General features: G+C 40.3%; 1 protein-coding gene across 6 annotated transcripts; it reads left to right on the top strand.

Moving 5' to 3' along the window:
- The first annotated feature begins 377 nt into the window (after positions 1–377).
- On the top strand, positions 378–22289 carry phka2 (phosphorylase kinase, alpha 2 (liver)). Of its 6 annotated transcripts, XM_044030916.1 has the most exons (33): positions 378–442; positions 919–1011; positions 5729–5887; positions 6433–6480; positions 7723–7891; positions 7968–8050; positions 8255–8335; positions 8633–8731; positions 8832–8978; positions 9559–9612; positions 9814–9936; positions 10037–10132; positions 10855–10962; positions 11546–11624; positions 11867–12001; positions 12105–12214; positions 12315–12459; positions 13104–13182; positions 13316–13467; positions 13560–13733; positions 14570–14679; positions 14770–14906; positions 14983–15145; positions 15642–15721; positions 16199–16277; positions 16360–16489; positions 16560–16661; positions 16944–17062; positions 17384–17407; positions 18086–18139; positions 20082–20315; positions 21229–21429; positions 21531–22289. In XM_044030916.1, the coding sequence occupies exons 2-33, from the start codon at positions 934–936 to the stop codon at positions 21702–21704; spliced, it is 3726 nt and encodes a 1241-aa protein (XP_043886851.1). In that variant the 5' UTR covers positions 378–442; positions 919–933; the 3' UTR covers positions 21705–22289. The 6 variants fall into 6 exon arrangements, with proteins under 6 accessions (XP_043886851.1, XP_043886852.1, XP_043886853.1 ...); XM_044030917.1 differs by lacking the exon at positions 17384–17407; XM_044030918.1 differs by lacking the exon at positions 18086–18139.
- Positions 22290–23281: the final 992 nt, after the last annotated feature.

Genomic DNA, 23281 nt, shown 5'->3' with positions numbered 1-23281 from the left:
ATCACATGTGCTTGTTTTTAGTAATCCACTTTTTTTTATTATCATACCTTGCTTCTGTATTTGTCATTATTTTCATTCTGTGTTTTAATTGTCAATTGTCATTTGTGTTTTTATCTTGGCCAATTCTCCCTTGGAAAAGTATTCATAATCATTTGAATTATGCTTCGTGGTGCATTAACACTTTTGCACAGTACTGTTTGTATATACTGTATATAAGCAGGTGTAATTAATTGGTTTGGCCCCATTCACTCATTACTTTCACTCCGGAGGACCAGCTCGCGACTGCCCTCTAGGCGAATTACAATCAATGACCGACAATACGATGGACTCTGTTAGTGGAGCTTTGGCGCCCCCTGTCTTCAAATAGCCGAACAGCAGGGACATAGTCTATGCGTTTGACAGAATGGATGTCACTGTGGAACCACCTCGCGGAACTTCACCTGTAAGTCGTGTCTCCACTCCTCGAGCGCCGTGAACGTGACGTCTGCGCGCGCGCGTGTGTGCATGCGTTGTGTGTGTAGTGGTGTGTGTGTGTGTGTGTGTATCTCTCTGTGTGTGGGCATACACACACCGGCTGTGACTTTAACGTTACATGTTGTCAACGTAGCTAACTAAGCTAACGGGCTTTAGCCGAGAGCTGCCTCTGCAGAGAGAGAGACCGAGACAGAGAGACACAGAGAGACACAGGGAGACACAGGGACAGACGGCGAGAGAGAGAGAGAGAGAGAGAGAGGGAGAGTCACGCTGCTCCAGGACAAGAGGAAGGTTTGGCTCTTTGCATGGTAGCTTCAGGTAACCTCAGGGATTAAGCATATAATCTGTCAATATACGTATGTATAGGTGTGCTGCACACTTGACTAGCCATAATCTGCTCTCTTTCTCTCTGTATGTGTTTATGTTTGTGTGCGTGTTATTCAGTGATCATCAGTGAGGATGAGGAGCCGCAGTAACTCAGGGGTGAGGCTGGATGGATATGCCAGACTGGTCCAAGAGACAATCCTGTGCCACCAGGTGAGTCCAGTTCATACAGGTTTGAGGAGGAGGAGGGCAGTGGCATGTCTGAGTATTCTCAGATTACTAACCTTAACCAGGGTGTCTAAAATAAAGCCCACAGAGCCTTGCAGTTTGGATTTACATAATTTGATGAATCCCTCATTTTGTTAAAAGCCTGCTGCAGTGAAGCGCGGCATCCGCATCCCCTTCAGTCTCTCATAACAACAACAACAACAACAGCAGCAATAGTACTACTAACAGTCGGTATTATGAAATCATTAAACACTAAACTATGAAATTTTTGGTAAATAAAAGATACCAACATCTTTTTATTCAACTATTTACTTTATTATATTGAAATAACCAAAAGCTACACTTGTTACAAGGTTTTATTTGATGTCCTCGAATTAAATATGACCTTTTTTAAAAACATGTGCGATAGATATTGTGTACAATAAAAGTTAAAACTGTAGATACTATAAACAAATAATAGAACATTTCAAAATAGGTGAAGCCTTGGAAATGATTGTACTGTGTACAGAGACAGTACCAGCCCACTTCGAGTAATATAGTAATAATAATAACGATAGTAATAATAAAAATAAGAAGAAGAAGAAGGAGGACGAGGAGGGATGAGCTGATATGATACATGGTATCTATGACACTGGTTAAAATCCTTTTTTTGGATTACAAAAAAGAACAAAATCTGATATGAAGATTAAATCCTACATATGTTGCAACATGCTTCACTTAAAGCAGGTAAACGCTATAAAGAGAGATGTTTGCCACCACTGCTGTAGTCAGGTGGTAATTACATCAGCACAAATGTCTTATTAACAGCTAAGTTGTTAAAAAGAGGTGAAAGGCTAATATCAGTATTGGTAGATACTTGAGGTGGTTCTATCAGCATCATTCAGGCACAGAAATATTGTATCCTGCCATCCCTAATAACAATGAAAGTAATAATAATTGACTTATGTAAATATAAAACATAATACAAATTAGGGCTGAAACAATTACTCTATTATTAATTGATTACTAAATTAATCAAGTATTTTGATTATCGAATGTTGTTGTTTTGTTTTGTTTTAAATCATTAAAACTGAATATTTTTATATTTATATGTTTGTGGACAAAACAAGACATTTGAGAAACACTTCCTTACATTTTATGTACCCAACGATTACTCGTGAAAATACGTGATTAATCAATTATTAAAGTTACTGATACACTATGTCTCACATTTGTTTTCATCAATAAATAATAAATAATAATATATTAAATGCCAGGAATAGACATGACATTTTGAGTCTAAACAAATACTAGATTAGATAGAAACTTTAATTATCCCCCTGGGAAATTCCTCCAGGGAAATGTAGGCCCCAGTGGTGTAGCAACGTAAACCTATACATCACATAATTGGAAATCTTGAAAAATGCAATAGATTACTAGTTATTGTAAAGGCCTGTACATACGCCACAAGAACAGAGACATTTGTTCTCTCTCCCACGGCTGCAAGAAAAGAATGACGTCATTATGTTGTTGCAGCATGTTTTTGAGTTCCCAGGAATTCTGCACTTGAGTTTCTCGTGAAATGAGAAGTGTCCTGGCCAGAACTAACTGTTGTCCACCTCGAGAAAAAGAACACATTTCTCTGTTCCTGTGGAGTATTTACAGGCAATACTTAAGTAGTCAATACTTATTAAGTAAAGGTCAGTTCAGTTTAGTTAATCCACCATTGGATCCATGTGTTGGAGCAGCTATTCATTCTGGATTCAATGCAAGGCAATGAAAAACTTAAAATGTCATCATATCATATTGTGTACAGTGATCACAGTTACACATACACACCCCATATGCACACACAAGTGCCTGGTGTTGCGTCATTATAACAATGGGCAACATAAGATCTGAACATAGAGAAACACAGAGGTAACACAGAGTTATATAGAGGTAATAACTTAAGGAAGAAAAACGTTGTTTTAAAACATTTAAATGCAAAATTAATCCTGGATTAAAGCTGTTGAACATCTAAACTGTGTAACTGGTGACGCTCAACCAGATTCCTTGTCTGCAGCACTGGAGTTGACCAGTACAGTTGGATGAATGCTCTCAAATTACACATGGAAATACTTGTCTTAGGAGCCCATATGTAGAAGACACACACACACACTCACACACACTGTACAAGTTTCTCAAATTTGTCTGTTAACACATTAAACACGTAAAACACAAAACATATGTCCCCTTCTCCTGCAGAAGGTATGTTGGTAATGCATACTGTATGTTCTGTAGGCTATATAAGGTCAGGGAGGTTCACCCCCTAGACTGTGCTGCACTAACATAAACAAGACGTGTCCAAAGTTCAGCCCCCGGAATAGAATGAGGACCAGGGAACTATGCACCTTTATCTATCAGCGGTGGAGTTCACACTGAGGCGCAGTCACCAGCTCATTTTAACTGTGTCCCACAGTTTCCATAGTGCAGAGAAAAACAGCGCAAGACTCGCCTTCAAAGCATGTGTATGTGGTTTACTCTCAGAGGAGGGAAGACTCAGTGAAGTGTTGTCATCTTCAATATCTGAATATCAGAATTTGTTACTGTTGATCTAACAAAGGCACAGTATTTCTTTCAGGTCTGGAATTAGTGCTTAGCATATTCGTTCTACCTACCTACCTACCTACCTACCTACCCACCTACCTCTATCCATCCATCTAACAATCTCTTATCGTAGCTTTCTCCACCATTATCCCGCTATAAACTCCCTCCTCTTCCAGGTAACTTCTGCCCAAGTTTCCCTCATTCATTTAAACAGCACCACTGTAAAGAGACATTAAGTAACGATGTCCAGCACCTTCATTTATTAATTAAAATGTTGATATTTTCCCTTATTGCACAAGGAAGGACGACGATATATCACCATATCGATCCATCCATCCATCCTTTTTTGTCCCATAAGGAAATTTGTCTCGGACTCATACTGTGCATATGGATGCCCTCATAATACTATAGAAGCAGTAATAATATAATAACACAATAGAAGCAATCAAAAAACAATCACAACAACCATTAAAAACACCATGAAACCACTGCACAATCCCTACGGTCTCGAGAAGCATTATTTAAAAGATGAAGGAACAAAGGACAAATGATTGTCATATAAATTGAAAATATAAAACGTTAGCTGCAGCTATAAAATAATTCTTTCCTGTGTGATATCTGCAGATGGTTAACGGTTAGCGAAGCAAAACCGTATAAGGATAAGAAATGCAGAGCGTGTAACAACATATGAACTAGAGAAAGCACAAGGCTGCTCAGTTTCCCTCCTACAATGTTAATACAGGACAAGCTCAGGAAGTAGACAGTAACACAGACCTATATGTGGTTCAGTTACCATAGACTGTGTATAAAAATATCCGTAGTTTTCCTCCCTCGTGACGCCTCAGGTTTCACAACATAAGCATTTCTGCAACTGGAAATTCAGACGTCACTACTGGACGATGGCGGTGTCAGTCACACTGCTGTCCACTCATATGTGCCATGGTTCCCAAAGAGTGTGTTGGGACCCACAGATTGTTTACCCGAGAGTTATTTTGGGTCCCCAAACAATTTGAAATTGCAACCAATTTGATAGTTTGTCATCTTTGGTTTGGCAAACACTGGTTTATTGTCTACTTTCTTCCGTAATGGGAATATAATTTACAAAAACTGACGTCATGTTCTATTGAAGAGCTGAAACTAGTGAGACATCACAAATGTTTACTGATGCTATAAATTAAGTGTGAAATAGGCTAATTTTCTCATAGCCGTCTGTAGAATCGCCCCCTGGTGGCTAATCCGTCCTACTTCCTGGGTTTCACTTTTCAGAAGTGGAAAACTAGGTTCCTTTTTTCCATGACTATTGGGTTTTGTTTTTTCAAAGGAATACTGATATTATTAGCTGAGTTATTAATGAAAATGTTGAAATCTCCCTTATCTCACAAAAGGTAAATAATCATTTTAATACGCATCTGTTGACAGATCACCACTAAAATTTAATAATTTAGTTTTTGGGGCAAAACCAGTACATCCCCAGAGGTTTTCATCAAAATCTGTCCTCTACTTTGTGCCTTATGCTGCTCTCAGACAGACAGGCTGACTGTATCATTATCAGAGATAAAAACTGTATCAGCTCTTCAGTAGAAAGACAGTTTACATTGATGTTAGTGAGTAAATCAAACAGAAATTGTAAATGAAAGGGTTTGAGGAATGTGGTCCAGGACAAACAGGGAGGTAAAAGTGTGAGGATGATCATGCTCTGAGTGAAGAATCACATGTGTGAGTGTGTACTTATATATTTCTTTTTACCTTTTTAAGACCCTTTCTGACCTTGTCACGACCACCAGTGGTCCTCATGGACACCAAAACCTGGTCCTAATAAGGCAAAACATCATTTCTGAGGAAGTTTTGGGTTAAAGTTAGGGTTACGCATGAACTAGTAATAGTTAAGGTTAGGGATTATGCTGTGGTCCGGCCGTCCAAATCAATTAAACTGCAGACTTCTTAAAAGAATAGCTGCACAAACGTGTGTGTGTGTGTGTGTGTGTGTGTGTGTGTGTGTGTGTGTGTGTGTGTGTGTGTGTGTGTGTGTGTGTGTGTGTGTGTGTGTGTGTGTGTGTGTGTGTGTGTGTGTGTGTGTGTGTGTGTGTGTGTGTGTGTGTGTGTGTGTGTGTGTGTGTGTGTGTGTGTGTTTCAGAACCCAGTGACAGGACTCCTGCCTGCCAGTGCCCAGAAGAAGGACGCCTGGGTGAGGGACAATGTGTACAGTGTCCTGGCTGTGTGGGGGCTGGGCATGGCCTATCGCAAGAATGCAGACCGCGACGAAGACAAGGCCAAAGCCTATGAACTGGAGCAGGTGTGTTTGAGACACAGTCACACAGAGAGAGACGTTAATGTGTAGTTGTTGTACATAAACTCACACAAATCAGCTAGTTAATGTGTAGACAAGACGGCCAAGTAATTCTGTCAATATAAAAATTGTTTTTGAAAATGTGGTCTTATTTGGTCTCAGATTATTCATACATTATTTATTACCCATGTTATACTTAAATGTTATTATTATCTTAGGAAAATGGTGAAAAACCACCACACAACAACCAGAACCCACATGTTTTTTGGCTGTGCAGCGAGGTTTCATCTTTTTTATTATTTGTTTTTATCAAAGTTTTCTGAAAGATACAGCTGATGGTCCTGAAATAAATTGAAGCCACACTGCTTTTACATGAAATCTAATTAAAATAGTGAAAATAAACAAAGCCATAAAGGATTATAACAGACTTATAGTCTGCAGCTCTCCTCAGTTAATCACACAACACAACCACAGAGAGCAGTTTAGTGACGTTCTAATTACTTTATTCATTATTTTTATAATGAGGTTTGGTTGTTTTTTTTGTTTGACAGAGTGTGGTGAAGCTGATGCAGGGGCTTCTGCAGTGCATGATGAGACAGGTAAGGTTTGTGTTCACACTCGTTAAAAAAAAAAAAAAGTCACATGCTCACAGCAGAAAAATGTGATCTGGGCTCCTGTGGAGTTTAAACAGATTACTCATGTGCAGCTACCATCAGCTTCCAGACCTACAACCTACAGTGTGTGGTTAGCTATTCAGGAAAAAAGGATAATCCCTAAAACAAATAATGAGAAAGGTCAGCAGCAGTAGTGATGAGTTCAAAAAGCTGTTTATTTTTCAATTTATATTTATTTATTTAAATCTAGAGTCTGATTCATAAGAGGGAGTGGTTTTGAAGAGACGTGCAACAACATCCTCATACAGACAGACTTAATATTAGTGCCAAATAGAAGCAGATAAACACACTAAAACCAGGAACAGGATTCCAAAGAGTCCCACTTCTTAGTCAAGACTAACTTTAAAATCCCCTATGTAACTTTAGATCCTGCTGCACGTGGCGATTTACAGAAACACAGAAAAGGAGCAGAGGTTTGTCCAGAGTGAGAGTGAAGAGAGGAATCCATGAGAGCAGGGAGATTTGAGCAAACAGCACAGGGAGCAGAGTTCAGGGAATCACAGCAGGCGAGTATAAGAGGAAAATATAATTACCCACATGAGGAACAAACAGGAAGGCTAAAAAAAAGAAATAAAAAAAGAAAATCAGTGGCTGTAATCTGGCAGCGTGAAGACAGGCAAACCGTTACCTTTACATTTGTGATCCACACGTGCAGGAGAAAGTGAGAGTGAAAGCCACACTGTCGTTTAACTCTTACTTTCCATTAGTTGAATTAAAGATGAAGTTGAACATTAAAATGCTGCAGTGCTGAGGGAGCTATCAAACAGACAGGCTCCATTCTCTGCTGCTGAGAGGTTTATGTTGATTTAAGAGTTTGGAAATATGTCTTGTTTGGATGGTTTTTTATATATATATATATCTAGGGTTAGGGTTATATGTGTGTGTGTGTGTGTGTGTAACATATATATATATATATATATAGGGTTAGGGTTACGGTAAGGGTTAGGGTCAGATCCTCTTGTTTCTTCTCCTTTCAAAATTGTTTAAAAGTTTCAGTTGGCATTTGACAGCTGTCCTCTGCTTGTTGTTGAAGTGCTGCCACCTGCGTTAATATGTCTTAATATGATCAGTATCTGACATGCAGACACAACACAAATGCAAATATAGACAACAAATGTGTAGCCCACGAATAATGTGCCCTTTTTGGTGTGTTGCATGCATTTATAGGTGGCCAAGGTGGAGAAGTTCAAACACACTCAGAGCACAGGGGATTGCTTACACGCTAAATATGATACTCCCACCTGCGCCACTGTGGTCGGGGACGACCAGTGGGGACATCTACAGGTGGATGCCACATCCATTTACCTGCTGATGCTGGCAGAGATGACAGCCTCGGGTACAGCTCTGCTGCTCAACCACACCGAAACAGCAAAATGCAACAAAGTCACTGAGCTTGTCATGTTTTCCCGCAGGTCTCCGTATCATCTCGAACCTGGATGAGGTCGCCTTTATCCAGAACATGGTCTTCTACATAGAAGCTGCCTACAAAGTGGCGGTGAGTTAAATTTCAAGAGGTTTCTGGAAGTTGACTCGCACAATACGTGATCTTGTGTGAAACAGCTGCTGTCTGCAGCAGAAACATAGATGTCTGTGATTCTACTGCATTTGCTGTTGAAGATAAATGAGTGGGTTAAGGGTTTAGAGACTGGAGAATGTGTCAGGAAATCATACAGTGATTTGTTTTTGTCCATCTCTGTAGGATTATGGGATGTGGGAGCGAGGTGACAAAACCAACCAGGGAATCCCTGAGCTCAACGCCAGCTCTGTAGGAATGGCGAAGGTACAGTAGCAACAGATACCATTTATTATTGTCTGTGTTTATAATGCAAATACATTTATTTTTATTTTTATATTATAATATAATGTATATATGTATGTATATATATATATATATATATATATATATATATATATATATATATTATATTGCACTATTATATATATTATATATGTATATACATATATAATATATATAATAGTGCAATATAATATATATAATAATGCAATATAATAATGATACTATTATTAAATATTAAAGTACGTATATGTTGCTGCATGGATGTGTGTGGGTTTACAGGCAGCTCTGGAGGCCATAGATGAGCTGGATCTTTTTGGTGTCCATGGAGGACCAAAGTCAGTCATCCACGTTTTACCTGATGACGTAGAACATTGTCAGGTACTCCTGGTTTTTTTTTTTATCCCTTGTAGTTCAGTCTCTACTCCTCCTTTCTTTCCCTGCTCACTCGGCATATTTGTGTGTGTGTTTCTTCCCTCAGTCCATCCTGTGCTCCATGCTGCCACGAGCTTCTACTTCAAAGGAAATAGACGCCGGCCTTCTGTCCGTCATTTCCTACCCCGCCTTTGCTGTCGAGGATGCTGACCTGGTCGCCATCACGAAGTCTGAAATCATAAACAAGCTGCAGGTACGGTCAAAGGTGCACGGATGATGTGTTTACACGATTATTCAGGTTAAAAAACACCACACTGTGTGTGCAGGAGTACCAGGTTTGATTCAGTGCCCTTCTGGGCGGAGTTTTGTATTTTCTCCCCGTGTCTGCTTGGGTTTGCTCCGGGTTCTCCGGTTTCCTCCCACAGTCCAAAAACATACTCTGAACTGACCGTAGGTGTGAGTGTGAGAGAGTGAATGGTTGTTTGTCTCTGTGTGTTTGCCCTGAGATGAACTGGGGAACTGTCCTGAGCGTGAACCCGCCTTTCATGCTATGTCAGCTGGGATTGGCTCCAGATCCCCCTCGTGTGGAGGATTAAGTGGTTGAAAAGAGTGAGTGAATGTTTGAGTAGTTTATGTGAATATGGTAACAGAAGTGAAAAGCTAGAACATTTTTTTGTCAACATTTAAGTCTGAAGACATAGAGAAACGTGAAGAAGGGACTGGGCTTGATAAATTTACACTTACTACTACTTAATAAAATTACTACTTTTGTTGTAATGTTTAAGATTTCTTTGTATTATTCATTTTATTCATATTCCCATTTTCTCATTCAGGGTCGCTATGGCTGCTGCCGCTTCATCAGGGATGGATATCGCTGTCCTAAAGAGGTAAGGTACACAAAAACCAAAAGTAATTGCAAAGAAAATAAAAGTCCAGTTGCTACTGATTCAGTGACTTTTGTAGATCTCGATCTGAAGGTTTTTCTCTGCTGTTTTGGAGAGAACATGGATTTCTGAGAAGTCTGCCATGTGGTGTTTGTGTATAATTTGAGCTGGAAGTGTTCACGATTTCTGCTGCTGTTTCACTAGGATCCATCTCGGCTGCACTACGATCCCGCAGAGCTCAAACTGTTTGAGAATATTGAATGTGAATGGCCAGTTTTCTGGACCTACCTCATCCTGGACGGTATCTTTTCTGAAGACCTTGTGCAGGTAAAAAAAAAAAAAGATCCATATGCAATTTTCACTTGACTTGTATGTTCAGTTCATCTTCAGATTACGTTGAAACATGTGACTGTGTTGCTGTTTCCAGGTGCAGGAGTACCGAGAGGCCCTGGAGGGCATTTTGATCAGAGGGAAGAACGGCATTAAACTGGTGCCGGAACTTTATTCTGTACCACGTGACAAGGTATCGTACTCTTTTAAGATGGATGTAGCAGTTTTAGCCACATAATAATAATAATTATTGCAATAGTTAAGTATCAAACAGCACTGGCTTAATGTACTTACATTTCACTCATATTCTATTTATTACTCAGTTATATTAGAATTTAAACGGTCGTGTTTCTTACAAAGTGCACATTTCTTGTCATGTGAGACTGAAACATGAGATCAAACGTTTTTAAATTTTGCAGTTCTTTCGTGAAGTAGCTTGATGATATCAGCTTGGATCCACCTCGGCACTCTCACCCTCTATCAGTCCACTGTTCCTACTAGTGGAGTTCTTTGGAGTTCTTTCCAAGACTACTTCTATGTAGCTTATTCCTCATTTGTTATTCGCTTTGGATAAAAGCGTCTGCTTCGTTTTCTGAGGGATTTAATTAGTGTTACAAGGAAGAAATGATTCAGTTTTGATGGTGATCTGGACATTAATCACTGTTTGAGTTTACATGCAAGTTTCCCCATGTATGTGTGAGTTCTCTCTGCATACTCTGGCCTCCTGCCGTGGTGCAAAGGCATGTAGACAGCGGTTAAATATAGACGTTTGCATAAGTGTGAGTGTGAATTGTTGTGTGTTGGCCCTGCTATGGACTGTCAACCCTCAAAAGATAAACCATAGATTGATATACTTTCTACTGAATTTCTTCATCAGAAAATGTCCAGGCTAAAGTGTTTCTTCACATCTTACAGGTGGACGAGGAGTACAGGAATCCTCACACAGTGGACAGAGCGGCGATGGGGCAGCTGCCGCACATGTGGGGACAGTCACTCTACATTCTTGGCTGTCTTCTGGCCGAGGTATTCACTGGATATTTGTACACTGCAGCATGGATAAAATGATTGTAGTAATAGTCATTTCTTAGTAAGTTGTTTTAGTGAAACAGAGTAAAATAATGATGTAAACAATTAATAAAGTGATTGACCTAGGGTTTCTGTTTAGAAATGGGGTTTACTGTTTATGACCGCACATTATTAGTACTGACTACTACTGAAAGTAAAGCACAATGTTGGATTATTTACTGAGGTACTAGGTGTGCGGCTTGTGTGTATCTGTGTCTTTTCTATTGCCATAAATGAAACCACCGAGTATGTTTCAACTTACTCTAACTGTGTTTGGCTCAGACAAAATAAAATACAGCACACATGTCGAGTTTGGGTTGGTTTTGGTCAAAATTCTCCCAAGCTTGGTTGAGTTTGGATAGAAAAACGTGTCCCAAGCTGCAGTACAAATCTGTTGCCAGTGTGATTGTGACATATCAGGAATAATGTGGGGGGAAAAAGGCATTGCTACCTCATGATAGACAATCTTTTTTCTAAAAAATAGTGTAAAAACACATCTAAATCTTCTTTTTGTATCCTCTCTTTTTGTTTCTTCTGTCAGGGGTTTTTAGCACCAGGAGAGATCGATCCGCTCAACAGGAGATTTTCGACACAATTCAAGCCAGATGTTGTGGTACAAGGTTGGTCACCAGTGAATCTATCAGTTTTTCTTATTTTACTCAATTTTTATTTGGAGAATTTTCTGTTTATAGTTGTATTTCATTGTGAAGTTTTCACATTTTTTTTTACCTACATGTGAGAAAAATGATTTTACAGATGCCACTAGCTAAGTTGACCTTTGATGGTTTGGGTGTAAAGTGTTATTGCTCGATGGTTAGTCCTTGACGCTGATGCCGTATTTCTTCTGACATCTGTGTATCAGTTTGTATCCTTGCCGAGTCTGAGGAGATCCAGCAGTTGTTAAATGATCACGGGATAACTGTCCAGACGATGTCGGAGGTTCTGCCGATCCGGGTCATGCCTGCTCGCATCCTGAGCCATGTCTATGTCAAACTGGGTAAATAAGGAAAAACACTATTTAACTTAGTGCACAGGTACACGTGTGTGTGTGTGTGTGTGTGTGTGTGTGTAGTGAGTGACATTTTGTGTCATCGCTCCAGGAAATTGCAAGAAACTGAGTTTGAGCGGGAGGCCCCACAGACACATCGGAGTTCTAGGAACCTCCAAATTCTACGAGATCAGAAGTCGCTCCTATATATTTACCCCTCAGGTAAAACACACGTTTTAGATGATGTTCAAAATCAAAACCAAGATGAATTCTCTGTTTTCTGACTCCGTTTCTTTTCTTCTTCGGTGTGCTGACTGTGCAGTTTCTGGATCAGCACCACTTCTACCTGGCACTGGACAACCAGATGATTGTGGAGATGTTACGAACGGAGCTGGCGTATCTCTCCTGCTGTTGGAGGATGACGGGACGACCCACGCTCGCGTTCCCCGTCACCCGGAGCATGCTGGGTAATGGCGCTCTTTACCCAGCGTTTATTGTACACAGTAGCAGTTTCCACAAAAGGTTATAAATCAAACTGACACATTTTTGGACGATTTTGCCATTTAAGCTCAGTGTTAAATCTTAAATGGCCTATGGCTTTGATTCCACATTGTGTGACCCAGTCAAAGTCTTTGAACATTGATGATGAAGGAGGGAATGTTTAGGACATGGCTGTGTTGTGATTGACTGTGGATGTCATGCACAATGATCTGCTCAAAATCACCCCCTCACTTATTCCCTAGTTCCATCTCCTCATCCCGATAAGTTTCTCACTTCACATCAGTAGGTGACATCATAGTGGGTTGTCACTTTGATAAATTGGAAAGTCCTAGCATCATGTTGTATTTTTTTCTTTTGAAGCTTAATTCCTCGACAACAATTTCTAATATAACACAATTATTTGCTGGGATAGGACGAATTTGAGGTGTCCTTTTTAACAAAGGTCTATAAAAGGCCAACAATAATGAAAATCAGGACACGACTGCAACTTCTCTAGTGTGGAGATGAAGATATGTGGTGTCCGTGTTTGTGGCTGTGACAGCTCATTTCCACATTGCCATTTTGTCAAATGATTAACCCGCAATTAAAATGTGTTTGTTTTTACATCCAGTTGAAGACGGAGATGCGATTGATCCTTGTATCCTAGCAACGCTCAGGAAACTACAGGATGGCTACTTTGCTGGAGCGAGGTCTGATTCCCTCTGTAGTGTAGAACATCATCATTTCTATGTATTTATAACGTAAAACAAATTGAATGCATGAAAGGTTTCTTGTTAAAAGGACATTTTCACGTGTGTCACTTTTGTTTGGACGTCACGACAGGGTCCAAATATCAGACCTGTCCAGCGTCCAGACCACGTCGTTCCACACTCGCCTCAGCTTCCTGGAGGAGGAGAACGACGACAGCTTGCCTGACGACGAAGAAGAGGATGAAGCTTATGAATATGGAGAATATAACCAGTGTGGACCCTCAGGTAGATACAACTTTGAACAAAGTGTGTGTGTGTGTCTGTCAGTCATACTTGATTAGTTATACTGAACAGTAAGTGTTTTTATTTCACTCCAGAGGACTCAGAGAACGTCTTTGATCAGTACCTCACGCAGCTGCTCCACAGCACCAGCACCAAGAGCCACCTTCCTCCCATCCAGAAGGGGCAGCATGACCACATCTTTAGTGCTGAACACACAACAAGAGACATCCTGTCTTTCATGGCTCAGGTCCAGGGCCTGAACATCCCCAGTGAGTTCTCCTTAATATAATGTAATGAGTTCATTAATGTGTGTACATGTGGTGCTCGTGCTCCAACTCCAATTTAAGGTTTGATACTCCTGTCAAATGTACCAGCACTTTTTAATTTTACTATTTTATTATTACTTAAACAAGGGAACATTTATAAGGCTGATGATTTGCGGTGACCTTTTCAGGGGGAAGCTGAAATAATAAGAAGAAGTGTCTCACTAATGTTTAGTGATATTCACTGACTTCAGCATGACACCAAATAAAATGGACTTTGTGTTTGAATTTTAAATCATTATTAGAAATGTTGAGGATAATCTGAATATACAAGTTGGCAAAATGTGAAACGTAAACCCAGTTTTTTGCTATTTTAATATGGAATAAATGTGAATTTACTGCAAAAAAAATACCTCTAAAAACAAGAAAATATAACCACTATTAATGGAAAATGACTTGTTTCAAGCAAAATATTCTGCCAGTGCAGCAAGAAATTGGCACTTGTTAAGTTTTCTTGAAACAAGTCATCAAGTATCTTCAGCCTTAATAAGTAAAGTCCAAAATATGGTGTGATTAGATAAATACACTGAATTCAAGTCATTATTGACAGTAAATGTCAATGAATCATAAAGAAATGCATTTAGACAGTTTTCTATGTTCTCACATTGTTATAAGATGGGTGTGGTTTGCAAGGAGTAATGGGGAGGACCCCTCTGTCTTCACTGCATGGCACTGCAGCATTAAAGCATTAAAACAGACTAATGCTGGATTGAGGCCAGTCATAACGACAAAGAAGAAGTGTGTATGCCACAGCGACAGTGACATGCATGCGTTTGTTTCAGAGTCGTCCATGTATCTGCCCGTGACTCCTGTCATGAGCAAACACCGCAGGTCTCTCAACCTCCTGGAAGTTCCTCATTCTCAGCCCACTCCACACGTAAAGCAACACAAGGTAGAGACCAGCACCCGCCACCCCCCCCACCAGCAACTTTGTTTCTGTTGTGACCTATTTGATTTTTTTACACTGACATACCTTCACAAGCCCCACAGTTCTGCTGATCTGCACCTGCCCCGGGACTCTCATGGAAACACAGACTTCGCCGAGTTAGTGAGGCAGCTGAAAGAGTGTTCCACTCTGCAGGACCAGGCCGACATCCTCTACATTCTCTACTTAATGAAGTACGGACATTGAGACTTTATTTGCAGCTTTGGCACAGTTAACAAATTAACAATGTGATTTTCCTCCCGTGACCAGAGGAGCTAACTGGGTGGTGGAGCTCTCAGGTCCTGGCCAGGGTGGAGTCAGCGTGCGCTCTCTGTTGGAGGAGCTCTACGCACAAGCTGGAGCCTCTAAAGAGTGGGGTCTCATCAGATACATCTCTGGAATGCTACGCAAGAGAGTGGAGGTCCTCGCTGAGGTGAGTGAGTTCTGAGTAACACACAGCTGGCTCTGAATACGCTTCGACACATTGTGTGAGGAGGAGTTATAATCTCTGAAATACGTGCTCGCTCGGGACACTACATAAATACAAAATTGTCCAAAAGTCTCTTTTTTGTTTTGTACGGTACGGTACTGTGATTTCACCCTGATGGAAACACGGATGCTTAAGGGTTGTAGTCCTGTCGCATCTGTGGTTACTAGGCAAACAATACCTGGGGGCTGCTGAGATGACAAGCCTCACTGAATGATTTAACACATCAAACATCTCGTGTCTGTGTGCATCCTCTCCTTCACCATCTGGTTTTTGAGCTTAGTCTGGATAAAGAAGGTTCAACGTGTTTGACCCGCTTCTTTGGCATCAAAAGACACTGTCGCTTCGTTTAGTTCATACGCAAAGACAATAAAAGCAAATTCTGACTCTGATAAGTTTGATTTAATTTTGTTTATTCCGTCTGTATTCATTTGTTCTTCAGGCCTGCACGGACCTTATTTCCCATCACAAGCAGCTGACTGTGGGTTTACCTCCTGAACCCAGGGAGAGAGTCATCACTGTGTAAGTCATAGAAACACACGTGGCTGGAAATATTACACGCAACCATGAAGATCACAATATCAGAACTCCAAATGTCAAAATAAGTAAAAGCAGGAGAAGGTTTTAAAACACTTTGATTGAAGATGAAAAGAAAAATAGAAAAACCACATCATATTAGGTTTCTCAGTGATTGTGTTTCTTTCACATGTAACGAGCATCCATGTTTATGTATCAATGTAATGAGTATTTAATGAGTAAGGGGCAAGTTTAATAAGATTTTGTTCTCCCTACTCCTTTACAAGCAACTTTATTCATAAATGGAATAAATGAAATGAAAAAAAGTCGTGGTGCTCTGACGGAAAACACATCTCCTTAGATAGATGGAGAACAGAGCTCCTCGGGTCAAATTTTTAAATTTAAATTATAAAAACCCATGAAAAAGATACCTTTTTTTTTTGTCTTTTAAAGAAAATCTACTTTGTCACTGTTTCTTCTCAGGCCTCTTCCTCCAGAGGAGCTGAACACTCTCATCTATGAAGCCAGCGGTCAGGACATCAGTATAGCTGTGCTCACTCAGGTCAGTCTCCTCAGCCTTTGAACCGCTCACATGACTTCTCTTACAGCTGTGTAACATCTCGTCTGTCTCGTCACTCCTGCAGGAGATCATGGTGTATTTAGCCATGTACGTGCGCTCGCAGCCTGCTCTGTTCGGGGACATGCTGCGACTCAGGATAGGACTCATCATGCAAGTGATGGCCACAGAGCTGGCTCGTAGCCTGCACTGCTCTGGTGGGATGCTGACAAAAATACGCACAATCATTCCACACAGGAACTAAACCATTTCCTCCCGCCTTTGTAGGGGAGGAAGCGTCTGAGAGTTTGATGAGCCTGAGTCCGTTTGACATGAAGAGCCTCCTGCATCACATCCTCAGTGGGAAGGAGTTTGGGGTGGAAAGAAGCAGTGAGTTTGTTTGTTTTCCTCTTCTCCCTGTGTGTGTTTAGTACACTGTACATGAACAGTAAACATCCGTGTATTCATGGCTGTGTGTTGCTACTTCAGTTTTGATTAAGAGGTTTAAGAGACTGAAAAATGTCTTAATGAGCCAGAATTAAGAGACTGAGAAATAACTGTTGAGAGGAGGGAAGAGATTTACAGTTTCAATGTCCCTTCAGTAGCTGCGGTTGAGACCAGTGAAATAACTTTAGTCCTTCAGAAGTGTTCAATTTTGTCTGTGTTCATCAGTGCGCCCAGTCCAGTCCACGGCCACCAGTCCTGCCATCTCCATCCATGAGTTAGGCCACGCTGGTGTCACCAAGACAGAGCGTGCAGGAATACACAAACTAAAGACTGAGATGAAACAGGTGAGGAGCACAAGTAGAACTCTGGTTAAGTCATATATTGTGGCATCTACCTTCCTAATTACTTCCTTATACCTGCCTACTTACCTATGCACCTACCTACCTATGTACCTAACTATATAGGTACTTCCATACTTATGTACCTAGCAACCACCTACCTGCCTACCTACTTATCTATCTACCAACCACCTATATACATACCTATCAGGTACCTAACTAGCTTGGTACCTACTGTTTATGTATCTGATTACCTACCTACCTACCTGTCTGTCTGTCTGTCGGTCTGTCAGAACAGAATAACAGTGTTCTTGCTTTTACTTGCAGCGGGATGACTCTCGGCCTCTCAGTGTGGGTTGGATTTGATAACCTCTAGCATGTGACTGTTTTCTAACCTCAGTCTCAAACTGACTGCTCATGTCATTGTTTTATTTGGAGCCGCAGCGCCCTCCATAGCAGGAGCATCTTCCATCTCATGGCTCATCAGTAGGACAACATGCTTTGTGCTGCCGTACCTCAGGCTCACACAACAACAGTGTTTTTGTAGTAGAGTAGTCATACTGAAAATAACTCTTCTTTTTTTTTTCAAGTTCACCCGGACCATTTTTTTTTTAAGCTGCTTTTAATTCAAGCGCCTTTTGTATTTTGTGAAAGCATCTCTTCACAAATTGGGATGATCCGATGAACAGTATCAGTATTTGTCCGATACTGGCTTTCACACTGGATTAGATATTGGAAAAGGAAAGTCTGATATGATCCATAAACAAACACTGAATATGATGTAAATGCTTCACTATTAACAGCTCAGTTGTAGCTGAAAGACAAAGGGTCATGGAGCCATCCGAGTTCATGGAGAGTTAAACTGTCTGTCTTGTGATCAGTCGCGATGAACTGACGCTTTTCACTTCACAGATCGTAACAGTGCGCTTGTGTGTGTGGCTGCAGTGTCATCATGGCTGACGTGTGATGAAAACCATGTGACCCATCTCAAACTCTTCTCTGTCATCTGTCATCCATGTCCATGTGTAGATCGTCAGCGGTGGTCATTCCCTAGGTAGCAATGTCACCTCTCCTCGCTCCACGGTAAACCCCTTTCACCCTCATCCTCCTCCCTACATTAATTCACTCAAGACTTTGAATTTTAGATATCTATGTGCTTTTTTTGCATTCAAGGAGAAAGTTGGTGGTATTTTTTAAAAATTATTATTTTTATTATTGTCCACAATTTCTCTATGGAGGCCCAAACTGACAAGAGCATGAGTGCTATAATCACATTAACAATGGCTCTGTCCCGTTCATAACAGGGTTCCCACACATTGGTTTACGTTAACATCAACGTTTTTTTAAGGATATTCCAGGACTAAATTCCCTGAAATTCAAGGACCGAATGTGCTGACACACGCACGCTCTGCATCTGGACAAGTGCTTGTCCTTGGGTTCTTGGGACCAGTATTTGTAATTTTCCTTGGTGAGACAGAGATCTTGCAGTAGGTGGAAACAGTAGTTGGTGTCGTAACAAACAAAAACATTTACCTAATTATCAAGCACTTTTCAATTTCCATGTATATTGAGGGTCATTTTCAGAAACCTTCAAGGGCCTTGACTATTCTTTTAATTCACAGACTTTCAAGGATTTCAAGGACCCACAGGGAACCCTGTTATACAAGTCAGGAGGCTAAATGGAACTAGCCATTATTAATTTCATTATCATTATCGTGATGAAACTATTGAAATTAAGTATGTCATCCAAGTAGTGATGTAGCTTGTGTCCGCGCTATAAAAATCCATAATTTTTTGCAGAAATGTTTACAAACAAACACTTAATACAGTAAATAGCACGTTATGGCAAAACATTATATTAATTCCTCCATTTTTTATTTGGACAATAATTTATTGAGACATGTAAACAGTCAGTGTGATAAGCACAGGCTGTTGACAACAAGTTGTTGAAAACACTTCACTGAATTGAATTGAATTGAAATGAATGACTTTATTCCTCTCCCAGGGGGGAAACACACATTCACAACAGCTCAGTTAAGAAAATGAGAATAGGATAAAAATAAAAATAAAAATAAAAATAAAAATAGAATAAAATAAAATAAAATAAAATACAATAGTAAGAAAATTTCAAAAAATAAAAAGTAAAAAAGACACACAGACATGATAACACCAGCCTTGTCCTCTCATATATCCTGTTTAAGTATCCTGTCATGGAGTGACACAGCATGGGTGATTGCATGGACAGACAAGTGTTAACATAGTAATTTTGTGTCTTTGTGTTTTTGGGGGAAATGGCACAGACAAACCTGTCTCTGCTGTCACTCTTGTCTGTTTGTTGTATCTTTATTTATACGCCTTAACATTCACCACCTGCAGTGTCAGGTGTATGGAACCGAACAAGGTAGGTAAAGCATGCAATTATCTGGGGTCTCAAGGAGAGGTGCAGTGCCCCTCATGTCAAGGATACAAATCTGTGTAGAGTGTGGTAACATTCGGGACGCCAAGTCTTAAAGGTCCAGTGTGCAAATCACTTTTCTCATTTATAAATCAATAAATGGAATAACACTTTTTGATAGACACTATTTTAATTGAACTCTCATTTTTTACTGCATTGTTTATTGTATGACACTGTTTCTTTGTTTCTATGTTTCTATGTTTCTAAATTAGCATTGTGCTAAATCCGGCTGAAATGTATTGGACGTTCATTAATACTCACTGTCCCATCCAAAGAAACGTGAGTTCATTCATAATAAATGATCTGTTCGGGCCTCTGTCAAAACATGGCAAGCAAGTTCAGCACGTTCAATTTCTGCCATTAAACATTTACACACTCAACCTTTTATTGGGGAATTGAAAAAGACATTGATTCGTTTTCTCCGAAGACGACAAGGACCTGTGCATCCTGGGTGATGTAAGCTCTACCGGCAACAGGTTTCCTGGTGTTTCACTGTGCTGATCTTTTTCAGTACAGTGGCCCATTAAATACATATCTCACGTTGTGTGTCTCTCTGCTCTCGCACCACAGCGCTGCAGCAGCCCGTCCACCCCCAGTGGGATGCTGTCCCCAGTGGGCCCCGGTTCAAGTGATGGACATCTGCAGTGGGAGACGACACAAGGCCAGTGGCTGAGGAGGCGAAGGCTGGACGGTGCAATCAACAGAGTACCGATGGGTTTCTACCAGAAGGTCTGGAAGATCCTGCAGAAGTGCCACGGCCTGTCCATCGATGGATATGTGCTGCCTTCTTCCACCACGAGAGAGGTAGCAGCTGAAGTTTATTCTGTGTGTGTTTGAATCCCCTGTTTTTGTCACCTCTTTAGAACCCCTTCTGGTATAAACAATGACTTTGTCTGCCAGATCCTGGTCCAAATGAGGGAGATTTATGAGGCTCTGTCTAAAGTCAGGGATAAATCATGGTTAGGTTAAGGGTACTGAGACATTAATAGGTTGTAATTAAAGTGCCGGTGTATAAGAATGAGTGACATCTAATGGGGAGGATACAGATTGTGCATTTGCAGGCAAAATAAGGTCCTTGTTTTAAAGCACAAATAAGAAGTTTATTCCAAGGCTACAAGAAAACAAAGGATTTTTATGATCATATAAGTAGTAGTTAAACCTGTGTGTGTTTGTACATGTCGTTAGTAAGCTGTGTGGACCAATTGTCAGGCAAACCTATCTTTGTGAGGACATTTTGGCTGGTCCACACAGATTTAACTGGCTTTTTTGAGGATTAAGACCCAGTTTTGGGTTTGGGTTAGGGTTAGACATGGGTTAGGATAAGGGTTATTTCTATGAGTGTAAGAGAATTGAAAACCAGCATGTGTGTGTTTGGACCAAAAATGTGTAAACCATAAGGAGTGAAGACATTTTGGGAAAGTGAGAAATTCACAACTTTAAAGAGCTATTTTGGGGGTTAAGACCTGGTTTTAGGGTTAAAATTGGGTTTAGGGTTAGGCATTTAGTTGTGATAGTTAAGGTTAGGTTAAGGGTTATGGAATGCATTATGCCTATGAGTGTCCTCAGTAAGAATGTGTGCGAGTGTGAGAGTGTGTGTGTGTTCTTGGACCAGATCAAAACCTGGTCCTAATGAGGCATAGTTTAAGTAGCGGGCTAAGCTGTGAATCATGTTTAGGTCAAGCAGAATAGCTGCACTTAAACCCTGTTCTCTGCGTAGATGACAGAAGGTGAGATCAAGTTTGCAGTGCAGGTGGAGTCCGTCTTGAACCACGTCCCTCAGCCAGAGTACCGGCAGCTGCTCGTGGAGACTGTAATGGTTCTGGGTTTGGTGGCTGACGTGGAGGTGGACAACATTGGTGGCATCATCTACGTGGACCGCATCCTGCATTTGGCCAACGACCTCTTCCTCAACGACCAAGTACGACAGCTGCAGAAAGAAGCTTTTTTGTGTGTGTTTTCTGTTTTCTGTTTGTTCACCTTCTTTTCTCTCTCTTTCTCTCTCTCTCTGTTATTTCCCAGAAATCTCACAGTGCCAGTGATTATTTCCTTGAGAAGGATCCAGCGACTGGAATCTGCAACTTTTTCTATGACAGTGCCCCCAGTGGCAGCTACGGAACCATGACCTATCTGTCCAAGGCGGTGGTGACGTACGTTCAGGACTTCCTCCCAAGTTCCAGCTGCCTAATGCAGTAAAGAAATAAATACAGGGTGTCTTTCTGTCCATGAAAAGACTGGAAACACTTGAAGAGTACGACTAAACGAAACTTAACCAAGTATCTCATGATGTGCTCATACGGTTTGTGGTGGCACTGATGTTGTTTTAGTGTTTTACTCTGTGAGAAACACTCTTGTGTGTCTCTTCCACGAATGCATCCATGGCAGCTGACTGCAAACCACTATGTACAAATGTCTTTTTATTTCAGGGTCCAGACTCAGACTTATTTATGACTTAAACGTGCTCTTTCTCTTAAAGACGCACGCTCACGGGACATTAACACACATTTTATTTAAGCTAAACCATGCAAAGAGTTACTTCATCTACTGTACTTTCCAGTGTGTGCTCAGTGTTACTCGTGAGGGTGTTGCTATAAAACACTCGTCTTGAATTTAATATCTCGCCCCCAGCAGTTAATATTTTTGATCTTTCTGCAAGAATTTTATTTCCAAAAAATCCTTTTGTTTAGTCTGGTTTTACAAATGTAATGTAATAATTTATTCCATAGTTTTAACAGATGATCTTAGCATGTGGGAACAATAAATATATATGACACAAGACAAGAGTTTTCTCTCAGTGACTATTGTTTTTATTTGAATTAAGAAAACTATTTAACTGGCACTTAATATAAGTCATTGCTGATGATACTGAAATTTGACGTCTTGTCTTAGTTTGTTTAGATTTGTAAGTCTACTATTATAAACATTAAGCCAGTTAACTAAATAACATTAAAAGCTATTTTATCCTTATAATATAATCGTGTTGCCCATGATTTCTGTCAGAAAATGTTCAAACAATGTTCATAGAAAAACATTCATACACATAAAGAACTTTATCAAGAAATAATAAAAAAAGACATTATTGTTATTTTCAGATCAGCCAGCAGTGTGCGCTGTTGTTCTTGGTAAACATTTCTTCCAGCTGTAGGGTGAGAGGCGATGGGACGATGGGCAGGCGCACCTATATCCTCCCTTCTGGTTCACGCACCAGTGCGAACAACCTCCATTCTTGCGAGTGCACTCATTAATGTCTGAAGGAGAAGAGGGAATTAACTTTACGTTCACATTCTATACGGATTTATTAAGATTCCTGGGCTCCACCTTCAAAAAAAACACCAAGTAGACATGAAGTAGAGAAACAAATAGACATGAAAATGAGTCATGATGCACTGAAAAAATAACAACACACAATAATCCCCAATGGATTCCACAGGGATTAGCCACAGAATTAAGCAGAAACTGATTTGAATATTAGAGTTGAGTCTCAACCATCAATTATTTCATTTAAACTTACTTTTGTAGTTTCAGTAACGACACAATGATATCCTGCTTTCCATTGTTCTGATTCTCTGTCTCTGCTTGTGTGTGTGTGATTGATTGATTGATTGATTGATTGTGTGCAGGTGTTGCCCTGTGAGCTGATGGATCACAGAAGGCTTCAGCTCAACAGTCCAGGTTCTCTCAGCTGCAGTGGATTGCCCTCACCACTAATGACCATGTGAGCAGATATTTTGTTTGTTTTTTTAATATTCTTTAAAAGTGTTTGATTTTTTTTG

The sequence above is a fragment of the Solea senegalensis genome, linkage group LG7, assembly GCF_019176455.1.
Source record: "Solea senegalensis isolate Sse05_10M linkage group LG7, IFAPA_SoseM_1, whole genome shotgun sequence".
Lineage (NCBI taxonomy): Eukaryota > Metazoa > Chordata > Actinopteri > Pleuronectiformes > Soleidae > Solea > Solea senegalensis.
This window is presented reverse-complemented; position numbering and strand designations above follow the sequence as displayed.